This window comes from Macaca fascicularis, chromosome 4 (genome assembly GCF_037993035.2).
Source record: "Macaca fascicularis isolate 582-1 chromosome 4, T2T-MFA8v1.1".
Classification (NCBI taxonomy): Eukaryota; Metazoa; Chordata; class Mammalia; order Primates; family Cercopithecidae; genus Macaca; species Macaca fascicularis.
Genome location: NC_088378.1, coordinates 162,566,905 through 162,591,999, shown reverse-complemented (window position 1 = coordinate 162,591,999; position 25,095 = coordinate 162,566,905). Strand labels below are relative to the sequence as shown.

Below are 25,095 nucleotides of genomic sequence, written 5' to 3'. Positions count from 1 at the left end.
TAAAGCGTATCAAATATTTATTTATCTGGGCAACAAAGGACTATGATACATTGACAGGCATGGAAACTACTGCCAGCACAACTCAATACAATGCAACTAGAACTGCTTCCAATATGGCCAGTGAAAATACAGAATACCAGGTGGTCTCAAATGTTTGAAGTTCTTTGAACAAAAAGAGAGAGGAGAGAGAGACAGCGATAGAGAGAGAGAGAGGAAAATTCCCTAACCCTTGGTTTAAAGACAATATTCATTTATTGCTCAAATGATGCCTTTAAGTGAGGACAGTGGAATAAAATAAACTTTTTTTTTTCTCCCTACAATACATAGAAGGGTTATCAAACCACTCAAGTTTAAAAATCTTTCCAGGGTCCAATATCACTTTTTTTCTTTCAATTCAATGAAAAGCTAAATGTAATAATACTAATTACAGATAAAATTTTATTTTACCTTTTAAAAATTTGTCCAGTTGTTTGTCATCTTTAACATGCTACAACAGGGCTAAATTCATGAATCCCAGAGAGCAAAATCCCCCAAACATTGGATTTCTAAATCAGTACCATGAACCACATGAAGAACTAATAGGGAAGATTCAAAACCCACTAAACAAGAGGTAAACAAGATCAGATAAATAAAAAAAAAAAAGGCTTAAAACAGACTCACCATATTTACAATTCCCATTAAATTACACATAAATAAATATATACAGAGACGTGAACACTGATTCCCTTATATAACTGCGAATCGTGTTGCCAGAGAAACTTCAAGTTGGTCGCTTTACCTTAAAGAGGAAAAACTTCTACAACTGAAGACATGACATGGAACTTCGTGTATTTGTGTTCAAGTTTATTCACAATACTGATAAAAATGTTGTCATCATCCTTTTGGCTTTTTTTTTTTTTTTTAAAGTATGGCTACAATCTGAACTGATGTAAGGGAAGGTGGTGACTCAGTCCCATGAAGCGCATATAATTTTTTTTATTTTTACTTTTTTTTTAGAAAAAAGTTTTAAATTTTTGTTGTTGCTGTTGTTGATTTGTTGTTTTGTTTAAAAAAAAAAAGGGGGGGTTCACAAACTCGGCAGAACGTTTCTCTGCTGGCTTCACGGCCTGTTCTGTTCTCTTAGGCTCCACATGAGGGCACAGGGGTGTGGGAGCGGGTGGGGAAGTCGAGGCGGGCGCAGAGTCGGAGCGGCTACCCCACTGACAGTCGAGAGAGCAGTTCCGGAGACTCGGAGGGGGACCCAAGGGCAGCGGCGGCGGCGGCGGCGGCAGCAGCAGCAGTAGCAGCAGCAGCAGGAAGGGTTGCTGATCCCGGAGCTGTCACCCGCCGGTGGGTGGGCGCGCGGGGACTGGTGAGGCGTGGGAGGGACAGGTCGGGAGAGGGCCTCACTTTCTGTGCTTCTCCTCTTTGTCACTGCTTTTGGCGTTGTTGTCCGTGTGGCTGTTGGGGTTGTTGCTGAGGTACATTTTGTCCATGGCCTTGAGGGCCTCGGTGAGATAGTTCTGCAGGGCCGTGACCGCGGCACACACCGCGGGGCTGCCGAAGCCGTGGGAGATGAGGTTGAAGTGGGTCAAGCAGCTCTGGATGCCGGGTTCCAGGATGGGGTTGGGCCGTGAGTTCCCCAGGGGAGATCGGTCCTGAGCCAGCAGGTCGGTGAACTCTTTGCATATCTGTCTGCGGCACAAGCGGAGCAGAGAGAGAGACATAAGGCTCCACTTTGGGCAGCACCCGGCAGCCCCCTCTGCGGGATCCAGGCAGCACCTGACATGACCCAAGGCCCCAGAGACAGACAGGGTGGCCACATGGTGGGAGACCCAGCCGCCTTTCAGTGACCACGAAACCATCTCTCTTTATTTGACTGCAAGCCCTTCCTATCTTCACAAATGACTCTCTCTCTCTCTCCTCTCAGATATGTTAAACTTCTAGTCTCACCTTTCTCCCTCACACCAAACATCCAAGACATAGGAAACCACTGCAAACATTGGAAGAGAAAGAAAGAAGTCAGGCAGACCGGAAGTCAGAAACGGGAGCATCTTGCCAACATTATGCTGCAGCCATCGGCCTTCCTATTCAAAATGTCATAAAGACCTTCTTCCCTGCTCCTCTAGAGACCTCAGCAGCAGTTTGTAGAATGAAGTTCCCACTCATTCACTTTCAAATCAAATTCAGGTGAATTTGGATAGAAAGACAAAACTTTACTTGGGATTACTTTGCCTTTAAAAAACAATTAACAAAAAAACAAAACAGGCCAACACAAAAAAACCCTGTTACTTGGAGATAATTCAAAGTAGTGTTTGGGAAGAAGAAACACATTTCAATTTCCCATTCCTCCTCTTTCCCCACATAGCTCAAAAAAATACTGCAGGGAAACTGTGAAGATGGGTGTGCTTAGGAAGCCTGGGGAAGAGGACAAAAGTTGAAATTTCACAGAGGTAGATGAGGCCTGAACTCAGGAAGCTCTGCCCCTGAATCTGGGAAGCAAGGGCTAGCTGGGGCCTTCCAGGGGCAGCAGCAGCCTGGCCTGGGGGGCTGGGGAGGGGGATGAATGAGGAGCCAGGGCTGGCTCCCTTCTCCAAGGCCAGCTGATGTCCCCAGGCCAGAAACAGGGTCCCACCCAAGGCCTCAGCTTCTGCCCTCTGCTTCCATGCCCTCCTGTGACATCAACTTTGATAATTAAGGGCTTCCAAACAAGCCTTTTAATTTCCAGAAAACATATCAAAACAGTCATTTTCTTTTCACACACCACCTGGAGAAGGCTATTCAGCCCAGGCACCGAAGGGAATATAACTTGGGCCATTTTGAAATCTATTTGACTTCTCGCCTGTGGGCTAAAACTTCTGTGGGGTGTGGGTCTGTGTGTGTGTGTGTGGGGCACTTTCGAGAAGGGGTTGTGAAAGGAAGGTAAGAAATGGAATAACGGATTAAGGTTGAAACTAGGACAGCTTCTGGCTTGCACATTTTACAGGCCACTGTTTAATCTTTGCCCTTGGAGAACATATTGATAGGAGACAAAAACTGATACAGGTAAGCCTGTTACACCTTTGAGGATTTGATTCTGGTCTTTCTGAAACAACATAGTTACAAATCCACCCTCAACTTCAATCAAACCCCTCCTACAAGCCACTCCCACACACATTCATTTAAAAAAAAAAAAAAAAAAAAAAAGAGAAAATGGGACAGATGAGAGGAAAAAGATGGGAGCACCCTAACAATTCCACCTGTATTTCTTCCTTAACATAGACCACGGTTTATAAGACAGTGTTATAACTGCAACAAAGCTGATTAACACCAAAGGAAAACAAGGGAGAAGGAAGAGCAAAAACGATTTTTGTTTCTCCTGACAACCAGACGCAGGGACCCTGCAGAGGTAAATGCCTTACTTTGTAGCCAGCAGCATGTTTTTTCTTGTCACTTGCTCATTGGGATCGGAATGTTGTCGGTTGAGAAATTCAGCTACTGCTTTGGCAGGAAATTCGGTTTCACACACATACCCAAAGTCCCTGGCTAGGTGGACAGCTTCTCCTGGCAAGAGGGGAGAGGAGGGAGCCAGTGTGAGAGAATGAAGAGTGGGGATCCCAACTTCCTCCCCACTACCAACTCCCTAATTCCCTTCACCCCAGATGTTGCAGGAAACACAAACTACTTGTTTTCTCATTTCAGGCATTTTAGTTCCTTCTCTATAGGATCTGGTGGATGCATTTATCAGGAAAAATGACCACTTCTCCTAGAGGGCCAAGAAGACTTGAAAATGTAAATCCCATCCACCAACCTCCAGTCCCATCCCCCACCCTAAATGACATGTCTCCAAATTCTCTTTTAAAATGCTTATTGTATTCCAACTTCACACCTATCAATACATTCACAAATGATATTCATAATTACTCCTTGAGCTTTTCTGCAAGGGAACAACTGAGGGGTTACATTTTAACTTGATCACATAAATTATCTGTTCATCCAAACCGATTAACCAAGAGGATTTGAGGGTCACTCCACTGAGTCTGTCTGTGTTGTTGATTTTCGAATCTTTGGTTTTAATTTCCTGAACCAGTTGGTTTTTACTGCAGGGCTTCCTGCCATTAGCTCCAGCTCCGGAAGAACGCATGCGCCAATTAGAGCATCAAAGCCCTCTCCGCAGAGCTTGTTTCCATAAAATGGAGCGGATCACAAACAATAACAGTTCTCCAGAAACTGCCTCCCTGCTACAGAACTCAACCCCCAAACCCAGAGGAACTCCACGCTACACCCTAAGCCACCACTACCATTTTCTTGGCTTATAATTCTTTTGGAGTATGAATAGTGGGTTCTCTATGGACTGTTAGGATTTTTAATGTAATGCTACTGTAGTTGAGTTTCTGGCACTGAACAATTGCTGATTTCCTAAAGTTATATTACTACCAATCTCTGACATCATCAACAAAAGGAATTCATAGGATTCTTCCTCAAATATACGGTTTTAAACATTTTAAAACATAATTTACAAAGCTAGAAAAATTGAATTATAATATATCTCCTCATATACAAGATGTAAATAAAATAAAATGACTTCTTTAAATATACATGCTAGTTTCTGGTGATTAAAGTAACTTTTTTTTCCCCTGTTAGCATGAGACATTTACAATAGGACACAAAGAAAAACACAGGAGAGCTATAGATTCATTCCAGTACACCAAAACCTAGGCCAATCTTGTATCAGAAAAACTTAATCTAGAGGCAGCAGGAATGTGAGTGGCTTCTGGTGACAGTTATCTAGAGCAGGGAGTGAGGATAAGGGTTGGCTTTTTGTTTTGAGGCATTTGGAAGGGTGTGTGTGTGTTTAAAGCTACCAGGAGAAACTTTTTGCAATGCTTATATTTCTTTTATCTTTCCATATCCACACAATCCAGAATCAAAAATTGCTCACTTCTTCTCCAAGAGAAAAGCACAATTAAAGAGATAAGGGAGCATATGTTTGGAAAACAAAAACCTGAAAGGGCACATAACCCTGAGCTTTCAGGATGGGCTTAAATCAGGACGCAGGTCAAAGATTCCCAAATTAATTCAGGAAGTAATGGTCACGCATTTCTCAAATGCAGATGTCAGAATAACTTAAGTGATTTACTGCTGAGCCCTTTAAAAGAGAGAGAAACTTGGAGAATATGCAGTTCTTAAACTTGTGCATTGTTTAGCTCGGAATTAGGCTGGGGAGGTGTAACTTTATGGTAGAGGAAAAGAAGGCAGAAGGATGAAGGTATAGGAGTATATGCAAATGTTTCTTTTTGCCATGAAAGAATTCCATTCACATCTGGCTATATTCTCTGCAAAGATGAAACTGCCCAACTGACACAAAATACAACCAAACATCTGGCCACTAAATATTATCCATTTTCCAAGGAATTTCCTTCTAGTTAGCAAGTGGATTCGCTTACCCTCTACTAGTGATGTGAGCAGGGTAACGTTGGCAGCTTTACGTCTCCCTGCAGGCAGATTTAATCCTATTTTGTCCAGTTTTTCTCTTAAAGATCTTCCTCCATTTTTAGACTTCGCCCTGTTTCACAAATATATGCGAGAAAGGGATTTAGAAAACATTGGGTTGCTGTGCACCACATTAAAATCATTGTGAAAGCTTCCTAAAATGTGCTTTCAAAAACTGAGAAGCTTGGCCCCAAGACATTTAAAGGGGGAAACCTAGGAATAGTACAGAAAGTTCACAGGAGATCAACGCCTGTTAAACTGTAAAGCACCCCCTATGTTCAGTTCAGTTATTATTGCAACTCTTGTGGCAGGTTGGAAGGTCTGATTTCCCAACTCTCTAAAGAAGAACCACAAACAAACAAACACAGCCCCATCTCTAGGGTTTGAGGTATTCTTGAGTTCAACTGATTACTGTATATTTTCCCTGCTGTTACAATCACACAAATCCCAATGGGGTCTTTAAAACTGTCTTTGCAAGATACGCTGTTAGGTTGTTCCGAGTAACCAAAGTTATCATCACTCACGTTTCTTGCTCTGGCTCTAGCCCCAAAGGGAAATTCATTTTGCCAACTGTTTACGTGCCATGTCACCAGCCTAACTGGAAATGTCAAAGGCTGATATCAGCCCTTAAAAGTTTCACTGATTTCAGAGACAATGGAGGCAGTTCTAAACAGATGTCTAAATAGAATCCCATAATCAGAAAGTGGTTAAGATAAATTGTTTAAATAAAACAGCAAATTAATTAATTTCAGATTTTATTCCCTACTCAAGTGCTCTTTAATTGTGTGGATTAGATTATACTCCCCTAGGTAAACAGTCTCCAATATTGGGGATGGGGGAAGGGAAGGAAAAAGCAGAGGGCAAGGAAAAGATCTGTGTGAGTGAAAGATTACAAAGGGAAAGCAAAATGACTGTGCAGGAGGAAGAAAATACTAGAATGGCTGATGTTAAAACCTTCCAAAAAATGATCTTTATAGGCTTTGTGTGGAATATAGCCACTAGAACGGAACTGCGGGTCCATAAACAGATAGGTAAATGAATAACCGTCAAAACAATGAAGTTCTCAGTATTATTAAAGAAAGAGAAAGAGAAGAAACCTATTATCCGGGTAAGTTCAACACAAGCCCCACAATTCACAACGTGCGGTGGAATCCTAGGGGTAGGAAGCCCGCAGCAGGGAGAAACCTGCCCTGAGGGAAGGTGCTTTACCTTGCTGACCCTTATAGAATCTTATCTACTAAATGGATCCCTCAGACCTCGCAGGGGTGAGGTAAGAATCCCTGGCCATGTATGTAACAGATGCATTCCTTGGTAGTGACTACACACAATGCACGTAAACATGCTCGCACGCAGCCTGGCACACATCAGGGCCCCAGTAAGATGGAATCATCATCATATGTAAACGCCTATAGTACGGGGGGTCGGGAGGTGAGAGCGAAAGGGGGGCATGGCGTGTGGACTCAAGAGGACACCATTCTCTTCCTTTAGTTAAAAACCATTCTATTAAAACCCTATCCAAGGCACGACCGGTTATCCTCGGAGACCCTACTCAGTGGGGTAAGGCAAAGCGAGGAGCCTGAGAGGAACTTTTCCTGGGCTTGCAAGGTGTGCGCGAAGAGGAAAAAAGGTGGCTGCACGGCGCCCCGCGGCTGCAGCGGCCGGGACTGAGCCCGCGGAGGAGCGAGCTGCGCTTGCGCAAGGAGGAGGGCGGGGCGGAGGACCCCGCGAGCGCGCAGCAGCGAACGAGGCGCGCACCAAAACACGCTCGCGAGAAGGTAGCGGAGAGCGCAGGCGCGCGCCGAACGCCCGCCGCCCCCACCCCCGATCCCGCCCACTTGGCTCTACGCTCTTTTCTCCGCCCCTTTCCCTTTCCCGCGTAGGGAGGGCCGCGGCGCGAGGCCGGTTTGCGTCGCCGCCGCCGCCGCCGGCGGCGCAAGCGCAGTGGTTCCCCCGGCCGCAGGGCGGGGCGGGCGGGGCCGTGCCGGGCCTCACCTCCGGAGCACTCCGCCCAGCAGCGACGCATTGAGACACTCGGGTGGTGAGAGCCGCCGCTGTACTTCCGCCACCGTGACCTTGTACTTCGAGGTGGAGCTGAGGAGCGAGAGGCGACCCGGAACTGAACAGAAGACTTCGTTGGGGTTCACCACGCCGCCGAAGAGGTTGTCCTTGTTAATAGGGATGGCGGAGACTGCATTGCTGTTGGACTTGGACAGGGACACGGGGCCTGCGGAGACAGAGGGGAGGCCGCGTGTTGGGCGTCATGGATCACCCCCAAATCCTGCCCGACCCCGGCCTTCATCCCGGCCAAGGTCGGCTCCCAGGCTTTGGGCCACAGTCCCCGCTTTTCCGTCCGCCTCTGAAATTCTGTGGCTCTGCTACTTCCCTTCCTCGGCCTCGAGCCCCTCCCTGCCTCACGCGGCGGCCTGGAGGCGGCCCTGCCCTCCCCCAGCCAGCCTGGCCAGCGTTTCTGCCTTGACCCTTTCCCCTTCGCCGTCAAAGGTGCTCTCTAGAGATGGGTGGTGAAATTGGTGAGCCCTGAGGCTCTGAGCATCCTAGCGGAGTGGGCCCCAGATGAGGTCCAGGAGCACGGGTTCAGGGTTCAGAGAGGGAGTTACATTTGCAAACCGAGAGCAAGTTACTTGTACTTCAGGGGTTTTGCTGGGTGAGGGGTTTAGTGTCGGGGAAAAACTGCTTCAAAGACCTATTATTAAAATCAGCCGAGAATTTAGATGGCTAAACGCTGTAAACGAGCGTTTTAATTGAGGCATCACGCTGGGAAGTGGTGGATTTTGTTGTCCACACCACACGTCCAGTCTTTTTGATAAATAGGCCCTTTCCTATGTTCAATTTTGAAAACGTCTCAGTTTTGGAGATCCATTCCAAGGCCCGTTTTGAACTGCGGAGTGGGGAGGGAAGAAGAGGCCTACAGTGGAATAATAGCAATGTGCCCTTTTGTTAAGTAAATATTAATAGCTCCTCTCTGCTAAAGCGCCTTTATGGGGAAAGTGGATATATATACTTCCTAGTTAAAACCATAAGCTCTTTATTGTTGGACTACCATTGTTAGGAAAAAAATAGAAGACCTGCAGAAAGTATACTAATGCATTACGTTTCTCAGCATCAATGTAATTCAGATGCATCCACAGTCATTTAAGTACAGTATGCATTGTATTTCAAAATTCCATTTGGAGACATAATGTGCACACAGTCTCATCAGTGTTCCGTATGCGTTCTTTAATGGGGATATGCTAGACGTATAGGGAGGTGGGGGGCTCTAGGTTTTGGATAGATCACTTGTGACATTAATAGCTCTGGGGAGGCTAATAGAGACAATAGGAGTTAAACGAACTCTTGAGAGATTACTAATAAAAGAGCCAATTATCATGTCGACTTGGAAAGAGCATCTCTTAAGATTTATCCCTTGCACATCTAATTTGACGTGACAAAGACTTCACAGATGCAAAAATGAAACTTTAAACTAGCTAACAATATACTGATTGGGGTTAGAAATGAGAACAGTTTTATATAGCATCGTCCTCTGGTGGTGCCTAGAATCCTGAAATGTAACATTGCCACCATAACCAAAAAAAAGCTGCTACCAAGAGTGAATAGCATTTAATTCAGTAAACTTTATTTCTACTCACTAAACACAATACAAATTACAAATCCATTCAAATCACTTGACACTTTTCTAACAATTTCTGCTCTGAACAAGTATGGTAATAATCCTCACATCTTCAAGATACTAATTTTAACCAAAAGCTAAAATTTTGTTAACCTAATTCACAAAGTTCCAAGACCCTTAAACATCTAACAAGAAACTAAATTGAAGAACATGAATTTTTTTTCCCCTCTGCTAAAGAGTGCTTTTTATCATCTGTCCTTACATTAATGTTAAATTATTTGTACTATTTTAGCATTTTACACTTCTTAACCCTCATCCACGCAATGGATTAAACTATTAAACTGTTTCAAAATTGAAATGCCACTTCCAAATCAGTTCCACTACTGTACATTTTGTGTGTTTGTCCAAATATCATTAAACTAAATTAAATGGTTAAATCATGAGTCAGAACAAAGCTAGCCTGTTGGCATTACCAACATACTGAAAGCTGATTATTTAAGCATTGCTGTTCTGTGCCTATCTATTTGCTAATTCTGAGCCTTTAGGAAATCCTATTTGGAAAAAATAAACACAGCTCTGCAAGTTCTTTTAAATAGCACTCTGCCTGTAAGGACATGCTTGGAATGCAGAAGGAAATGGCTTACCTTTCTTAATTACAGTTTGATCTGGGATGTTAATACCCGGGTCTTCTACGTGCTGCAACAAAAGGATACACATGGATGTAAGTGTATAATCAAAACAAAAGGAAATGAATATTCCCTCCAAGATGGGAGGAGGGGAAGGTGCAGAATCAAAATTCCCCCTCCCGTATAATGACATTTATATGTAAACATCTCATCTTGGCTTATTGGAATTTGGGGCTTTGCAACTCAAGAGGTTTCACTGCACGCCCATGGCCAATTTCTCCTCCTCCAGCAAATGATCCATGTTTAAAAGGCGTGGAGATGAGGAATAAAACTTTCTTTGGAAATTAAATCAAGTGTTGGAGCACCTAATCATTCTCAAGTCAGTTCAACATTTAGAAATGTACCTAGCTTTAGATTGGCGCCTCAGCGGCTTCTGAATTGAGCAATTCCAGTGTTCAGGCAGCGAAAGCCAGGGAAACACAATAGAAATGACAGGGGCGGAAGTAACAGGAGAGTGTTGGAAAAGGTTTAGGTAGTATAATAAAGAGCAAACACACATACACACCTTTATGGAAAACTCCAAATAAATTTTTAGAAAGACTACTGCCTGAGCCTGGATGTGACAGGAATATGAAAATGATTAAAAACAAAAAACCTTTGAGCTTGCTTTCCTGTTGTCTAGCAGCAGGTTTGTTGGTGGTGTGGGGTGTTTTTCTTTTTCTTTTTTTTTTTTTTTTTTACAGATGGATGGGTATACGTGTGTGTGCTGGAGTCAAAACGTGATTAGAAAGTAAAATGAAATCATGTTTTCTAATGCAGAAACTGACAGGCAATATAATGTCTGGCTGTGTTTACAAATTAGCACCAGGGCTGCTGAGATAGAAGATTTTGCAATCATTACCAAACACAGGCATTACCATTTAAAAAACTATTACTTCCTTCTCTAGTCTTTGTCCAACAATAATACTGATTCGAACATTTTCCATTCTGTCTTGGATTTATGCTCCTGTTAATTGTGCCTGATCGCAATGATTCCGGGTGGATGGTACTAAGTTGCTTTATTACAGGTTTTATTATACTCAATGCTCTCATTTGTAACTTGCCTAAAGTGCTTCTGGATTTAAGTATAATTAAATTGAGAAATGTTCAGAAATGACTACTGCTGCAGTTCTTGTGTTTTTAACTATATGGGGAAATATGATCCCTTTATGCATGCACCCTAAACCCATAAAGTAAATGTAGTGTGGCATAATACTTTTATTTGTGTTATTTCTAGACCTTGTCCATACAGGGAAGACTGTTAAGTTTAAAACCCCACTGAGATATTAATGATTAAATAATTTTCACCATCGATTTGATTTTCTTAAATATTTAGCAGTTATACTTACTAAAGGTTAACTGTTGCAGCAATGGGAAAAAATTGAAAACAACCTTTTTCTTGACCCAAATTCCTTTGAAAGAATTTTTTTCTTAAAAGATGGGGGAGGAAGAGGGAAGAACACCAACTGGGTTTCCTTGTTTTTATTTCGTCTTTTGGTTAATTTCTGGTACTGACCAATTTTGCCACAGTGAGTATACAGGTGTTAAGAATTCACCTTGAAATTTTTGCAAAGTAGAGCAATTCTAATTCACAGTAGTTCCAAAAGCTTGCAACATTATTTTGCAATTCAAATCTTTTCAAAGAAGCAAGGAAAAGATTCAGAGTGCTTTGGGAAAGGGAACTAAAACGATCATAACTCCCATTTCATGTTTAAATTGCTCTTATATAAATTAGTGCTCCTCTCACTTCCAAAACAATGCACTGTTAAGTATCAGTTCCTAAAAACATGTAAGTATGAACACACACATACAGACATACAGTGCTCACTAAACCTTATACTAGATCAAGTGCCTACTTTCCTGCCTTCCATGCAAGGGCTGCTAAACATAACCAACAAATTTCAGTGACTAACTGGGCCAAATGAGAGATGTAATAAATTTTCTATTTTCCTATGGAACTTAAATAATGTTTTAAATTCACCAAGCAAGCAGGTAAGTTCATCTGACCATTTTCCTTACAATCTAATGTAGTAATCATTAAACTGTCAACGGACATACTGCTGCAATATTTGATGCAGTAATTTGAAATAGCATTTTAGCAAAAATCACATCCAGATACATTTCCTCTCCAAAGAAAAGCAGCTTTAACAGAAGCCTTTACAGCTTTAATAAAATTATTGGCTTGCTCTAATTCCATTTCAGGAAGGTTGTGAGGAAACCATAAATATATAGAATTGAAGCAGAGGTACTGGTTTAATTCCAGAAAGTATTTTCAAATTATCAATAGCCTGGTTTGCATTGTAAATAGTAAATGTGCTAATGCCATGCTTCTTTAGAAATTATTTTAAACTGCATTTATTGATAACTAAATTAGAACTCAATGTATTACCCAATAGTCTCAAAACATTTAATTTAATATGGGGTGTAGCAGGCTCTGATAGGCGTTGGGAACCCAGCTAATGATTTATGAGGTCACCACTTAGCACCCCTAGGAAGAGAAGAAGGCTGCATTTTAATGTCCCTCTGCTTGGATTTGCTACTTAGTTTTTCTTTAATCAGGATAGGGTGTACACATAACTTTCAGGTTTCACTTGTGCTTATAAAATCCGGTTAAAATGATCTTAGTATGTCTTTTACACTTCTTTTACATTTTGAGGACATTTAATGAGCTCTTTTGGTTGCATTTAACATCATTCCCAGGACAGGGAGAGATCTCCACGCCAGACTCAGCGGTGGAAGTAGATCTTTTAGCAATTGAGACAGTTTACTGTCGTCGAGAGGAAGATATTGTTAATGGTGACATTGGTCTGATTTATCTGTGTTGGTGGAAATGGTAATGCAGGCATTGTTTGAGGGAGCTCCAGGAACCATTGTTCTGGGGCAGAACTCGCAACTACTTTGTGTGGTTCCTCAAAACGTACCCCCCCCGCCCCCGAATAAAATGTTTTTAAAAGGAAATATTGGGGAGTACCCGGGCCCACCGACTCTATGTTCCAGGTATCCTTTTTGGGGGTAGGCGAGAAGGGGGCTGTGTTCTCTCCCGCGCGGGTCGCGCGGCCTCTTACCGGGACCTCCTCGATGGCATGAGGTAAGGAGTGGATCGAGAGGTCTCCGAGTCCTGAGCTGAGCGCGTGTGGGCCGTGCAGGAGGTCCTCGTGCCGCCTGTAGTCCCTGCGAGGATCCAGGCCCGACAGCTGGTGAGGCAGCCCCCGGTGGGTGTGCAGGAGCCCTGACTCCTGGCTCTGCCTCTGACCGGGCCAGCCTGGGTGCTGCGGCTGCGGCTGGGCGTGCAGGGGGTTCAGGCTGTAGGGGTCGTTGACGTGGGAGTAAGGATCTTGCGACTGGGGGTAGATAGGCTGGTAGGGTGGGGGAAAGTAGGGGGGCTGGAAGTCGGCATTGGGGGTGTGGGACAGCGGCGGGGCGCTTGTGTAGGGAGATTGACCTACAGTGCCCAGCTGGGGCAACCGTGCCGTCCCGTTGCTGGTGCCGTCGTGACGGTCCTAGAAGAGAGCGAGAGGAAAGGTAAAGAACAAGGAATCAGGCGTCGAGCTACAATTATCCACACAAAATCCACTTGACAAGCCTGCGTGGGAAATCCCCCGTTCCCGTTGGCTGGCCGCCGGGAAAAAATCAGCTCTAAGTTCTTTTCAGGAAATACCCTCAAGTGAAACAGACCCTCCAACAACGCAGAGGAACTGTATATGTAGAGGCACAAGAGACTATTCAGGCGTTTCTTTCAAAGAGGGGAAGAGATAGCAAAGGGTCTCCTGGAACACAGCCCATTACACTGCAGCGTGAAACCTCTCTCAAGCAAAATTAAAATTCCTCCTAAATACTAAACAGCAGAAGCGGCCTTTTCTTTTCCCCCTATTTGAACCTGTCTGCCACTGCGTTATTGTTTATTATCTTGTATTTATTTGGAGAGAAAAAATCATAAACGTTCAAAGACTATTACCGTTTCATAACTATTTAAATAGAAACATATTTCGCAGAGGGGCTGTAACGAAAACACACGTTTAAATTACCAGCTTAAAGAAGGTTTTAACTGCAGGATCGGGGTCTGTCTTTTCCGCTTCCTCAGTTAGGAGCCTTTCTCTCGACAGAGTCGATTTATGGTTTGGATAGGGAAAGGGGGAGGTCAAGTCAAGGTTTAAAATAGAAAGATTCAGCCTTATTGGGTTTAAAAGAGAGAGGTGCACCCCGGGGCGGAGGCCCCCCGCCCCTTCCACCTCAGCCCCAAAGGGCAGAAGAAACGCCTGACTGTAGGTTTCTCTATTGCAATTCGCTTGCAAAACAAGCGAACAGAGTTGATTCCAGGGACGGCGAACCCTCGGCGGTTCAGCCGCAGGCCCCGAGGGTAGGGGGCACACCGGGCTGCACTTTTCCTGCAGACAGATTAAGCATCAAATGTTGAGAACATCTCGGGAACAAGTGAAGACGCAAGGAAATCAAGATGAACGTGGGGAAAAACACGCCTTGGGAAGCAGCGGCGAGGTAGGTCTGCGTGCTCGGAGAGGTCGAGCGGGGACTGGGGTAGGAGGTAATGCATTCGATTTAGGGATGAAAAAGAACGAGAGAAAGGCGGAAGGTGGGGTGGGGGATGCAAATGGAGGGGGTGTCCTGAAGGAAAGCTGGGCGTGAAACCCGAGGTTTCGGGCAGCTCCACGGCACCAGGTTTCCAGAATCGAATTCCTAAAGAAACAGGAACGGGGTGGGGGTGGGACTCACCATAGCTGAAAAACTGTGAACTAACATCTGCGAAGAGTCTGGGGTAACGAGTCAGGGTGGAAAAAAACAAGCAAGCCTGGAGCGCCCGGCTGCCCCGCCGCCCGAGCGCGCCCCACACAAAAGGCGCCGAGAGCCCCGCGCGACCCAGGACTCCAGTCACGGCGCCGACGCTCCCCGGAGCGCGGGAGCCCGGCTCGGATCCATCCGAACTTGAACCACCGATTCGCGCGGCGCCTTCAGCTGGTCGAACCCACGGTCTCTATCCTGCCGCGACTGGTTATGATTCAAAGTTCTTTAAAAATGAAAAACCCCAAAAAAGGAAAAAGGAAAAAGTATGTGTAAGTGTGTGGGTGCGTGCGTGTTCCTTAATCCGTGTCTCCCCCTCTTTTCTTAGCGGCGGCTTCGCTTGAGCTTCTAATAACCGCGCTGGGCAGCGTTCCTGGAGCCTCCTAATAGCAGATATTCATGACTATTAATATTACACGAATACTTAATAAGGGAAGAATGCCTGGAAATCGAGCGTGAAGCGGAGAGGCAACTCGCGCCGGAGCCGGCTCTCAATGCAGTCCATTGACTGGAGTCTCAGTGTAGCAAATCGGAGCGGGGAGAGGGAGCACGAGAGACAAAAAGCGGGCGAGAGAGGGAGCGGGCGAGCGCGCGGGGGGCCGCGGCGCGGCGTCTGGCGAATCACAGGGAAGGGGCAACATTTTAAAAGGTTGCAGGGCATGCAAAAGTGAAAGAGAAAGAGGCAGAGGGAGACCGAAGGAGAGAGCGCAGAGAGGGAGAATGTGTCTGCGTGCGTGTGTGAGAAAGAAAGTGTGGGCGAGGGAGAGGAGCCCGGGGTGGGGAGAGGGGAGGGAGGGAAGGAGGGAGAGCCCGAGAGGAGGAAGGGAGGAAAAGAGGGAGGGAGGGAGGAAGGGAGAGGGGGAGGGAGAGGGGGAGGGAGGGAGGGGGAGGGGGCCCAGCCAGAGCGCACGGAGGGGGAGGCCGCGGGGGAGGGGGAAGGGGAGAGGAAGCGAGCGAGGACAATCAGACCTAAAAGGCTGGGGCAGACCTCGGGATGCAGCGGGGGTCGTGCGTAGCGGGCAGGAGCTGCTGGGGACCGCGTCCGGGCGCTCGTGGGGCTCTCGGCGCCGCAGGCGCTTCCCGGCCCTGTCTGGCCTCCGGCTCCGCCGCTTCGCAGCCGAGTCTGGGACTCGGGACTCAGCTGCCCGCTGCTGCGCGGCTCCTCCATGACCCCGCGCCCCGCCCGGGACCGGCCCTCTCGCGCACTGGCCCTCTTCTCGGCTTCCTCTTGAGCTTTCCTCGGACAGGGGCACCGTGCGCTCCCGGGCCACCGTCGCTCTGCCTTCGGCTCTCTGGGGCCGGGGATTCCGGATCGGAAGCCGGGATGCGGGCCGGGGCGCGCACAGACGCTAGGCGGCCCAGCCCGGGCGCCGCTGGCACGGGCTCGCGGCTCCCGGCAAAAACTCGTCCGACTGGCTGGGCCACTCCCGCCTGACGCCCCCCCAGATGACACGACTAGCTCTCCAGGCGTGCTGCCTTTGCCAGTCTACCCGCCAGGTTGTTAGAACAGGCGGCACCTCGTCTTCTGCGTGTCCCTGCAGAGCCCCGGCACAATCAGACTGCCCCAAGCCAACTCCGAAACCCGAAATCCCCGCTCCGGCGCTTGCCCGCCGCCGCCAAAGTTGTGGAAACAGCTTTGACTTTATTCTCCTCTCTCTCTCCTTTCTTATCTTTTTTGCCTCGCTTACACACGCATTCACATTTGCCCCCACAGGATCCCTCTATGGGTGCAAGTTCATCCCCCACCTAGCCACCCACCCCACCCAGTCGGCGCCTAGAGCCGCTCGGAGGTTCGGACCCCGCCCGCCGAGAGCGCCCACACCTGGAGCTGGGTTTCGGCCTCTGCGAAAGTGAAATGCCCGAGCCTCCAGCCAAAGCCCAGACCAGTACAGTGTGAACTGTCCTATGAGACTGAGGGGCTCAGTTTCATTCCTCCCTGCCCGCAAAGCTCGCCCCCAGCCTCGAAAACAAAGCTACTGGTCTGACGCGGGGTCCCTGCGCCCCTCCCCCAGCGCGACAGGACCCACCAGAGAAGAACCGGCACCCGTGGGATGTCACCCCGTCCCCATCTACCGGGATGGGGGGCCTGAAAGGAGAAAGATTTAAAATAGTCTTCAGAAAGAAAAGGGAGGAGGGAGCGGGTGACACATCGTTCACATAAACCCAATTTCTGGTTTCCAGTGAAGTCAGGATCTCCGCCCCTGCGCCTGCACACCTCCTGCCTAACATTCTCAGCTCCAAATGCCAAAAACTAAGGGGGGAAAAAAAAACAGCAAAAGTTGGGACTGCCACCTATTTATTTAGGGAATCTCCAGCCCTACACACCCCAACCCCGCTCTCGGACTCTGCTCATTTCAGTGATGGTTGTGACCGTTCCCAGCGCCTCCTGCGGGTGGACCGGTAGCGCTAGGGTCTCCCTTGCTGCCTCAAGAAGGCGAGCTCAGGGGACTCTAGGTTTTAAAATGGGTTCCAAAGCGGCGCGCTCTGTCGGCCCAGCGGGCTCGCGGCACCAGAGGTGGTCCGCAGCCGCGCAAGGATTCCCACGGTCGTTCTGGGCTGGTGCAGAAGCTGGTGCTCCAGTACCCAGCGGCCAGCAGGCTCGGCGAGGCACATCTCCCCACCCCACCCCCACACACCCCCGTGGAGTGCGTCGATCCTGTAGCTTAGAGGGAGAAGCTACTTAGAACTTCTTGAACCACAGAGGATCTGGAGCGAGCCCCGCAGCTGGAAAGAGTGGTCTTAAGTTGAACCCGCTTACAGTAAGATGCAGCCCAGATCACAGCGAAGTGTGGGGGCCCGTCTCTAAAGCCGAGAAGGGAACCGCTTTAGAAAGTGGCGTGGGGGGAAGAAAGAAAGAATGAATGAATGAATAGAAAGAAGAAGGAATATTAAAGATCGGAGAGGAAGTTGAAGAGAGAAGAGTTTTCTCTTTCCTTTCTGTTCCTGGTGACTTGGGCCCTCAGAATCTCGATGAGGATAACACGAGGAGTGCACAGGCAAGTGCCCAGTGGCCAGCAATTGCTTCAAAAGCCCATGTTCTTCTCTTCGCCCCACTCTTAGGCACAGCCAAAATTGGTCAGAAAGGGGAGTAAAGTGGGACACGGGCTTCAAAGTAGGGAAACCAAAGAAGGGAGCATCCACGTCCTCCCTCTCCAGCTTCTCCCCCGCGTTCTTCGGGCGAATCCGAGGGGCGGGCGCTGCGCTGGGGAAAGTTTGTCCCACCCGCGTTTCGCAGCTGGTTGCAAGGAGAGGAGGAGGAGAGGGAGGGTCGAGCTCGGAGCCTGTGGGCGCAGGGATGATCGAGCCGGCGTCGCGCTTACCTCGCAGTCCTCGTACTTGATATTATCTGTCAATTTCCAAAGCATTTTCATGGATCGGCGTGAACGGATATGCCCCTCTCCGTCTCGCACGCAAGTGGAGCTACTCTCTGGGTAAGCGCAAAGTGCTGGCTGCCGGCGGTGAGCGCAGGAGGAGGAGGAGGAGGGAGAAGAGGTGGAGGAGGAGAAGGAGGAGGGCGAGGAGGAGGGCAAGGAGGAGGAGGAGGGCGAGGAGGAAGAGGAGGGCGAGGAGGAGGAGGGCGAGGAGAAGGGCGAGGAGGAGGAGAGAAGGGAAAGAGCTCCCGTGTGCGCTCGGAGATCTCCCTCTAATGGTAGAAACTTTTCCCTTTTCCAGCTCTTTACCAACAGCCTAATCGCCTCATTAGCATATCAACAATAGTCCAATTGCTCGCCAGTACCACAATCTGCCGCCGGCCGCTCCGACACAGGTATAAAGGCCTCTCTACGCCGCGAACTTGCTTCTAGAGCGCACTCTAGCCTGCGAACTGATAAAACCTTCCTTGAGCTCCGCCGCGAGCCCCTGTCCCAGCACCACCTCTCTTACCCCAATTCCGCCACATTCCCCTTCCTTTCTCTCTCCGCTTCCTTTTCTCCAGAGATGCCTTCTGCAAAGCCCGGCACTGCTCAAAGTCCAAGCCGCCACGCCTGGGGCCCGGCTTCTAGCACTTCTCCCTTAACCCTACTACCACGATCCGAGCTGCCCTTTTGGCCCCGTGCAATTTTATTAGAAATCATTATCCCTTTCGCAATTAAACATAACCACCAAACCAAGACCGGCGAAGTCACTCCAAAATTTTTGCCCAACAAGGGATCGCCTCCGCTTGCGGCAGCCACCCCCTCGGGCCGCAGCGCCTTGGGAGTTTTATTGGCTTTGAGCTTTCCCCCAGGTCGGAGATTCTGCCAAGCGACTCTGGTGGCTCTGCTGGGGTTTGCAATCCCTTAATTGCGGCGTGTAAAATAAAAGTTGTACCCTGAAGAGGTTACTTGACAGCTTCGGGGGTTAAACAATTTTCCTTCGGTTTGTGTGAAGCTAGGGCCAACTGACAGTTCAACTTGGTGTTCAGGCTAAGGTTTCCTAGGTGCGACTTGGACACGAATACAGAACTATGGAACTGCACACCCGCTTCTGAAGTTGAGCCGAAATACAGACATGTGTGTGCCTGCAAGTCTAGATACCGTCTCATGCATGCATCAAAATAAATCACCGGGAACCGACTCTTAGCTGTGTTAATCTGCTCTAGTTTTCCCAAGATTCCCCTTTTTAATTAAAGCAGGGAGAGTTCCTTCATGATTTGGTGATGCTACTAACGCAGGCGTGCTCGCGAGGCAGAGCCCGGCTGCCGCGCAACCTGGAGGCCTGGGAGCCACCTCCTCGTCCAGATTGGTCAGTCCGGGCTTTTGGACTCCTCACAGGAGCCTGCTGGCTCCTCCGGGGCTTTTATCCCTTTCGTTTTTGGGATTTTTTTTAAGTAAGAAAAAAGAAAAGAAAAGGACCTAATGTGACACTATGAAATACAGAGTAATTAATTTTCCTGGCTGAGCTTCCTCGTTTGTCCTCCAAAAGAAAGTTACCTCTGTCTTTTCTCTCTACTGTATGTGCAAACTCCTTAACTACACTAGGTCCCACCTCAGAGTTGCTCCAGTAAGGACCTTTGATTCATCTGGGCTTGTTTCTCGAAAACCTCCAGGCCTCCCAGGTTTCCACCGGGCGTCCCTAAAAGGGGATGGGAACTGTGGCAGATGAGAGCATTTCCACACAGGTGGAAGGCAGGCAGGAGCTGGGAGAACTCCCCATTCCACCCAAAGCTGCAGAAGGGGAATTCTGCCTCCAAACACCCCAGCGAACTCCCCAAACCTAGCAGAGTAGGCAGAAGGCTCCAAAAAGCTAAGGAGAAGCCAGAGCTGGCAAGGGGCCTCAGAGCCCCCAGGGAGCCCTCCCCATGCTCTGGGCGCTCCCTAGCCCCACCTGAACTGAGCACAATCCCTCGGCTGAACCGGACTGGAGGCTTGGCGCCGCCCTCCGTCCAGAAAATGGTCGACTTTCCAGGGCTAGACCCTACAGGGCGGTCCCAGCCTGTCGCCAGTGCAGTGGTTTGAAGTCAGGATCTGGGCTGCCAGGGGCACCGACACCCTCCCAGCAGCAGCCACAGCCTGAGCAGGCCAAATCCTAGGCCTGAGAGCATAGGTTTTTACACTCCGTTGACGTCGCCGCGATGTTCGTAAGGGAACTCCAAGTTTCGCTTTCTTGCCCTCTGCGGGCTTGGGAAGGCCGCACTCCATCCTCTGCAACCCCATTTCAACCCCCTTCCCACGTCCCCGCTGCCCTGCGCAGGACAGATCTCCGGCTCCGCACCCTCCCGGGCTGCTAAACTGTTGTTGTATTCCCGCTGAGGACGCCATTGAGGTGCAGATTGGGACCTGCCGACTCTGGACTGCCGCCCCCGGTGTAGACGCTGATGAAAGGCCCAGGCGAGCGCCAGGGTCGCCTCTGGAGCCAGCCGAGCTGCATTTGTGCCAGCGTCATTACCACGCTAAGTCGCTTCATTGCATGTCAATGCTCCGGCAGGGCCAGAACCCCGGGACAGCAGCGCCAGGCCTGGGGTTGGGCGTCGGAGATCCAGGCCTGATGTGAGGGCCATAAAAAGGGCGTCGGGGGGGAACAGGGAGTATTTGTGTGAGAGACAGAGTCACAAAGAGAAAGAGACAGTGAGAGGCCAGAATGACTCTATTTTCTCCGATTGCCAATGCCCAGTGGGAGCCGGGAGCCCAACAGGCCCAGCCCAGCAGATTCGACCCCTCCGGGCCCCAAATTCGCTCGCCCCACCCGAGATCCAGGCCTCCAGCCACTTGCCTAACTGAGCCCGCAGGAGCCAGGCCCGCGGCTCCCTCCTTCCTCCTCCTGCGGCAGTCTCGCGGCTTTCAAACCTTAGTGGAACCCACAGAAGGCCCAGTCCCAGGTCAAAGCTACTCAACAGGCACCTTCTCACTGCCTAGGAGTTCTCCAGCGAAATTCACTGGAATTTGAGGAGAAAACCCTAAGACTGCTACGAAAGGACTCCCCCAGTCTTCAGCCTCCAAATAAGAGAGTTAGGAAGGGCCTTCAGCCCACAGGGGCAGGGAGGGAGAGGTGTGGATTCCCGGATTTGCGTCCTTAAACCACAGGTTCGTCTAACCTCGCGGATGAAATACCATTTAGTGAGGATTAACTAGGGGGAAGAATATAAAAGTTCACTCTTGATAAAAGTAATAAATACAAGGGAAAAAAGTACAGAACGCAAAAGGCCTTTCTTTCTCCAACTCCAGGTAGCTTAGTGAAGACTGCACTTCTCAGAACTTTACTTTTAATGGCCTAAATCTGAAACAAGAGAAAGAACTCGACCAGGAGTAGCAAGGCCTCAGATTTTTTTTTAGGAGGGGGGGAAGTTCAGGGCATTAGATTCGAATTGTCCCCCCCGGGCTTTTGGGCACACAGAATCTCACCCTAACCAGGCCTCTTGGTTGGGGCGAAAACAGGGCCTCGCTGTTCTGATGATGAAATCGGCGACAGGCAGAGCCTTTTACCGCCACCAACCTGGCCAGAGCCGTGCTGTTTCCCGAAGGGAAAATGTCTGGAAGTTGGAAGAAGAGCGCGGGACAAATGCTTCCTTGGCCGGGATCGGAATCCCGGGCCCAGGAAGGACAGGAGCCAAACCTTGGACCCCTTGGGGTGCTCGCGGCCTAGCAGGGCCAAGTTCCGCAGGCATTGGTTTTGGCAAATTCGCGACCCCCCTGCCTCCTCACCCACCATTCACACACTCCGTCATCTGTAGCCCAGGCGGCAAAAACCCATTTCAGGAAGTGGAGAGAGTTGGTAGCTAAACTTCGAGCAAACTTTTTATCTCCCAAAGAAACATGTTGCCTCCGCGACCCAGTCATCCGGCCCCCTTTCCATTCTTCATACATTCTACATCTCCCGACACCTGGGGGTACCAAGAGAGGCAGGTGCACCAGAACCGGTCCAACACTCCACGCTGGGGTCTAGGGTGAGGCCGCAGGCGCAGGGGGCTGGAAACCTTCACCGCCGTGCACCGCAACCCCAGGCCTGCGTCCTCCCCGCTTCCGAAATAGTCATCCTCCCAAGTTCCTGCTCGAGGTGGGAGGGGGTGGGGGAAACGGCCACAGCACAAACCGCAAGTGACCCACCAGGCCACCTGTGGAGCGTGCGCCGGACCTTCCCCGGCGCCTGGCCCCGCGGGCGGCGCGCTTTGCCCCCAGCACCGCAGCCGCTGCCTGCGCTCGTTTTTCCTGTCTTCGCTGTCTCCTGGGAGCTCTCCTGGGCGCTGCCACGCGCGCCTCACCTACGACTCCCGTGCCCTGGGCCACGGCGCTTCCTTTCCTCCTCCCCACTCCGGCCCCCTCCCCTACTCCACCTCCGCCCACCTCAGCCCCAGCCAAGGCAAACCCCCCGTACCTGCCAGTCCCCCATTTTGGCAAGTATGGACATCGCGGCTCGGCGCTCCTGGCGACTGGTCCCCGCCGGGCATGGGCTGGAGGGCTCGGCCGGGCCCGCTCCCTGGAATCGCTTAGGCAAATCCTCCTTTTTTACCTGCTCACCAACATCTCACCTGGTCATAAAGAGCTGGGTTGCTACCTGCCGACGCATGCGCGCTGGCCCAGGAATTCACTCCGCCAGCTGCAGTCCCAGCGCCTCACGGAGCTGACCTGGGAAGTGATGGATTTATAGCCGCGGCAATCTTGCCATCAGCTCCAGCTTTTCCCAACAGCCCCAACCCGCTTTCCCGGTCAGTCCCTGGCCCGGGAACCGAAGCGGACTGACTGCTGGATGCGCTGGGTGCGATGCGAGTGTGAGTGTGTTTTCGCACTCCAGTGGTGGGGGCATCGACAAGCTCGACCCCTGGCTCCCCTCCCCTCGGAACTTTCGAGTTGGGGGAGTCTCCACTCCCGGGTGGGGGTCGGGGGTTGGGGAAGGGCTACACCGGTGGAAGCGTCCAGACCCGATGATCCCCGCAGACCTGGACACAGTGGGGATGGGTCGCTGTCCCCGCCTCCCCACCCGCCCACGAGGTGCAGGGCACGACTGGCCTTAGCGGATCCTCTGCCACCCCCGAGGCCACTTCAGCGTTAGATTCCACATGAAACTGTTGCTCAATAGGTGAAGAAGTTCATGATTCTGTGTCACTTCTGGCTTCTAGGTTTAGTCTCCTCCCATCGTAGAGAGAGAGAGAAACTACACATACACACACTCACACACTCTCTTACACACTCACACTGAGCACTTCTGTACAAAGGTCCACCCCCTTCTTCCCACTTTCACAGTTCCCTTCCCCTCTCCCTCTTTTCCATTTAGAACTATTTAAAGGAAGAATGGGGGCGTTGGTGGCTCTGGGATGGGCAACTGAGGTTTGGTTTAGGGTTTGCTTTCCCATGACAGATAAAATCACTGAAGTGATTTCACCGCTGCTTCTAATTAGAGGGGAGCTTTAAAAGAAGCCACAGGATTTGGGGCTCCTGGAGCTCACCTCCCTCAGGAGCCGCACCTGGCCGGCAGGGAGGTGAGGGTGAGGAGAATGGCCTTGGGCCACACTCTCCCAGAGACAGTGCCAGTCCCATTCCTGCGGCCATGAGATCGAATTGTCCTGGGTGTGGGCCTGGGGCTCCTGGGGCAGGCCCAGTTACCCTCCCAGGCTGCTGTAGCTGGGACTTGGAGACGAACAAAGAACCAGTTTTAAATCATCTTCTCTGACATGTCAGGCAAATATGTGTAAAAGGTCAGCTCCACGCTGTGGAGCACAGACCTGTTCCCCAGGCACCAAAGCCTCCCCTTTCTAACCGTGCCCGAGAACCTCCGACCCCCGGCCCTGTCCAGGCGGCTTTGCACCCTCTCGGCGTTCCCAGGGGTGGGGTGGAGGTGCCTCTCCCTGGAGTCCTCTTATAGCTTCCGCATTTTATTCATCCCTGGGCTACAGGACTTTCATCCCAGTACCCATCCTTTAGTTGATTTAAAACTTTCTGGGACCTGCCTTAGAATCTTGCTCAAGTCTGGGGGTTTCTGTGGGTAGCTTTTTTGGTTTGTTTTGTTTTGGTGAGAATTTAAATAAATTAGATGACGTTTTTAACTAATAAGTACACCTTCCCTGGCTTCTTCCAGAAAGTGGAAATATAGGGCGGTGACTAACTTTTCAGAGTGGAAGACACGCACGAAGGGAGCTCCTGCAGCTCTCCGGGATTCAGGCGGAGGTCGCTGTGCTCTCTTAAAAGTGAGCGGCGGTTTCAACCTGCGGTCGCTTCGCCTCGCCAGCGCGGGGGAAACACTGGCTGGAGGCGACCTCGGGCCCAGCCGGACAGGCCGGGCCGAGCCTAGGAAGGGCTGGCGGGCGCGTCCCAGGGCCAGGGTGGGGCTTGGGGAGCGCCGTCTCCACCCTCGGTACTTTTGGGGTGGGGAACCTGAGCGTGCGGAAAGCGGGAGGCAGAGCTGAGAGCGGGGTTAAGCGCGAAGCTAAGGCACCGCATAGGGTTGGGTGGGAATGGGCAGGGTGACCTGGAAGCGAAGCACCCCGGGCCTTAGGAGAGAGGACCGTCGGCAGCTGTGCACATCCTAGCGGGAGGATGATGTGGGAGAGAGGCGGAGGGACGTGGAATGCGGGAGCTAGAATTTAGTTTTGCAGTAAGATCACTTGGGGTCCACATTCAGCTCCGATATATATACGTGTAGGGGCTGTGTGATCCTGGGGAAGTTACTGACCTTGTGAAAACTTCTGTTTTCTGGTTTGTAAAGTGGCTAATTGGTGGGAATTCAATAGGAGACTGTACGCAAAACGCTTAGCACAGCGCCTGGCCAACAGTGTGCTTTCAAGAAAGGCTGCTGAGCCGTGTCCAGGACGGTCTACATAGCCCCACGTCCAAGATGAGTTCACAGCGCCCAAGACCTGTTCAATTCAAGATGATGTAAACTGCATTGCCCTTCTTAGACACACCGCAGCCAGGAACTGGTCATCTGCACCTCCCGCGATTTCCCCCTCAGAACCCCAGTCCTGCCAGATTTACGTCCTTCCCTTGTTCCTCAAACACCTGCTGCACCGCTCAGAGCTTTGCCCCACCCGGACCTCCTCCGCAGCTCCGCACCAGCGAGACTGCCCCACCTCCGGGGGTGCCATGATTGGCGAGGGATGGGGGATGCCTCCCAGCTTCATCAGCTCTCTGGGTTCCAGACAAACGTTCCGGA

The 25,095-nt window shown here is 50.0% G+C and overlaps 1 protein-coding gene and 2 long non-coding RNA genes across 8 annotated transcripts; 2 read left to right on the top strand and 1 right to left on the bottom strand.

The window, feature by feature from the left end:
• On the bottom strand, positions 1-22,565 carry TFAP2A (transcription factor AP-2 alpha). 6 transcript variants are annotated; one of them, XM_045390494.3, is made up of 8 exons: positions 22,478-22,565; positions 13,188-13,241; positions 12,807-13,044; positions 9,721-9,772; positions 7,444-7,675; positions 5,406-5,524; positions 3,381-3,522; positions 1-1,674 (listed from the first exon to the last, which is right to left on the bottom strand). In XM_045390494.3, exons 1-8 carry the CDS (start codon positions 22,513-22,515, stop codon positions 1,386-1,388), a joined length of 1,164 nt encoding a protein of 387 aa, XP_045246429.1. In that variant the 5' UTR covers positions 22,516-22,565; the 3' UTR covers positions 1-1,385. The 6 variants fall into 6 exon arrangements, with proteins under 6 accessions (XP_045246429.1, XP_005554133.1, XP_005554131.1 ...); XM_005554076.4 differs by having other exon boundaries at positions 13,184-13,241; positions 22,324-22,485; XM_005554074.4 differs by having other exon boundaries at positions 12,807-13,241; positions 22,324-22,485.
• Positions 1,910-4,556, top strand: LOC123572886 (uncharacterized). Its single transcript, XR_006697429.3, has 4 exons — positions 1,910-2,169; positions 3,241-3,367; positions 3,661-3,750; positions 4,065-4,556. It is a non-coding gene; the product is annotated as an uncharacterized lncRNA (long non-coding RNA).
• LOC102135056 (uncharacterized) lies at positions 17,218-19,404 on the top strand. The gene is made up of 2 exons (XR_001490447.4): positions 17,218-17,966; positions 18,208-19,404. It is a non-coding gene; the product is annotated as an uncharacterized lncRNA (long non-coding RNA).
• Positions 22,566-25,095: the final 2,530 nt, after the last annotated feature.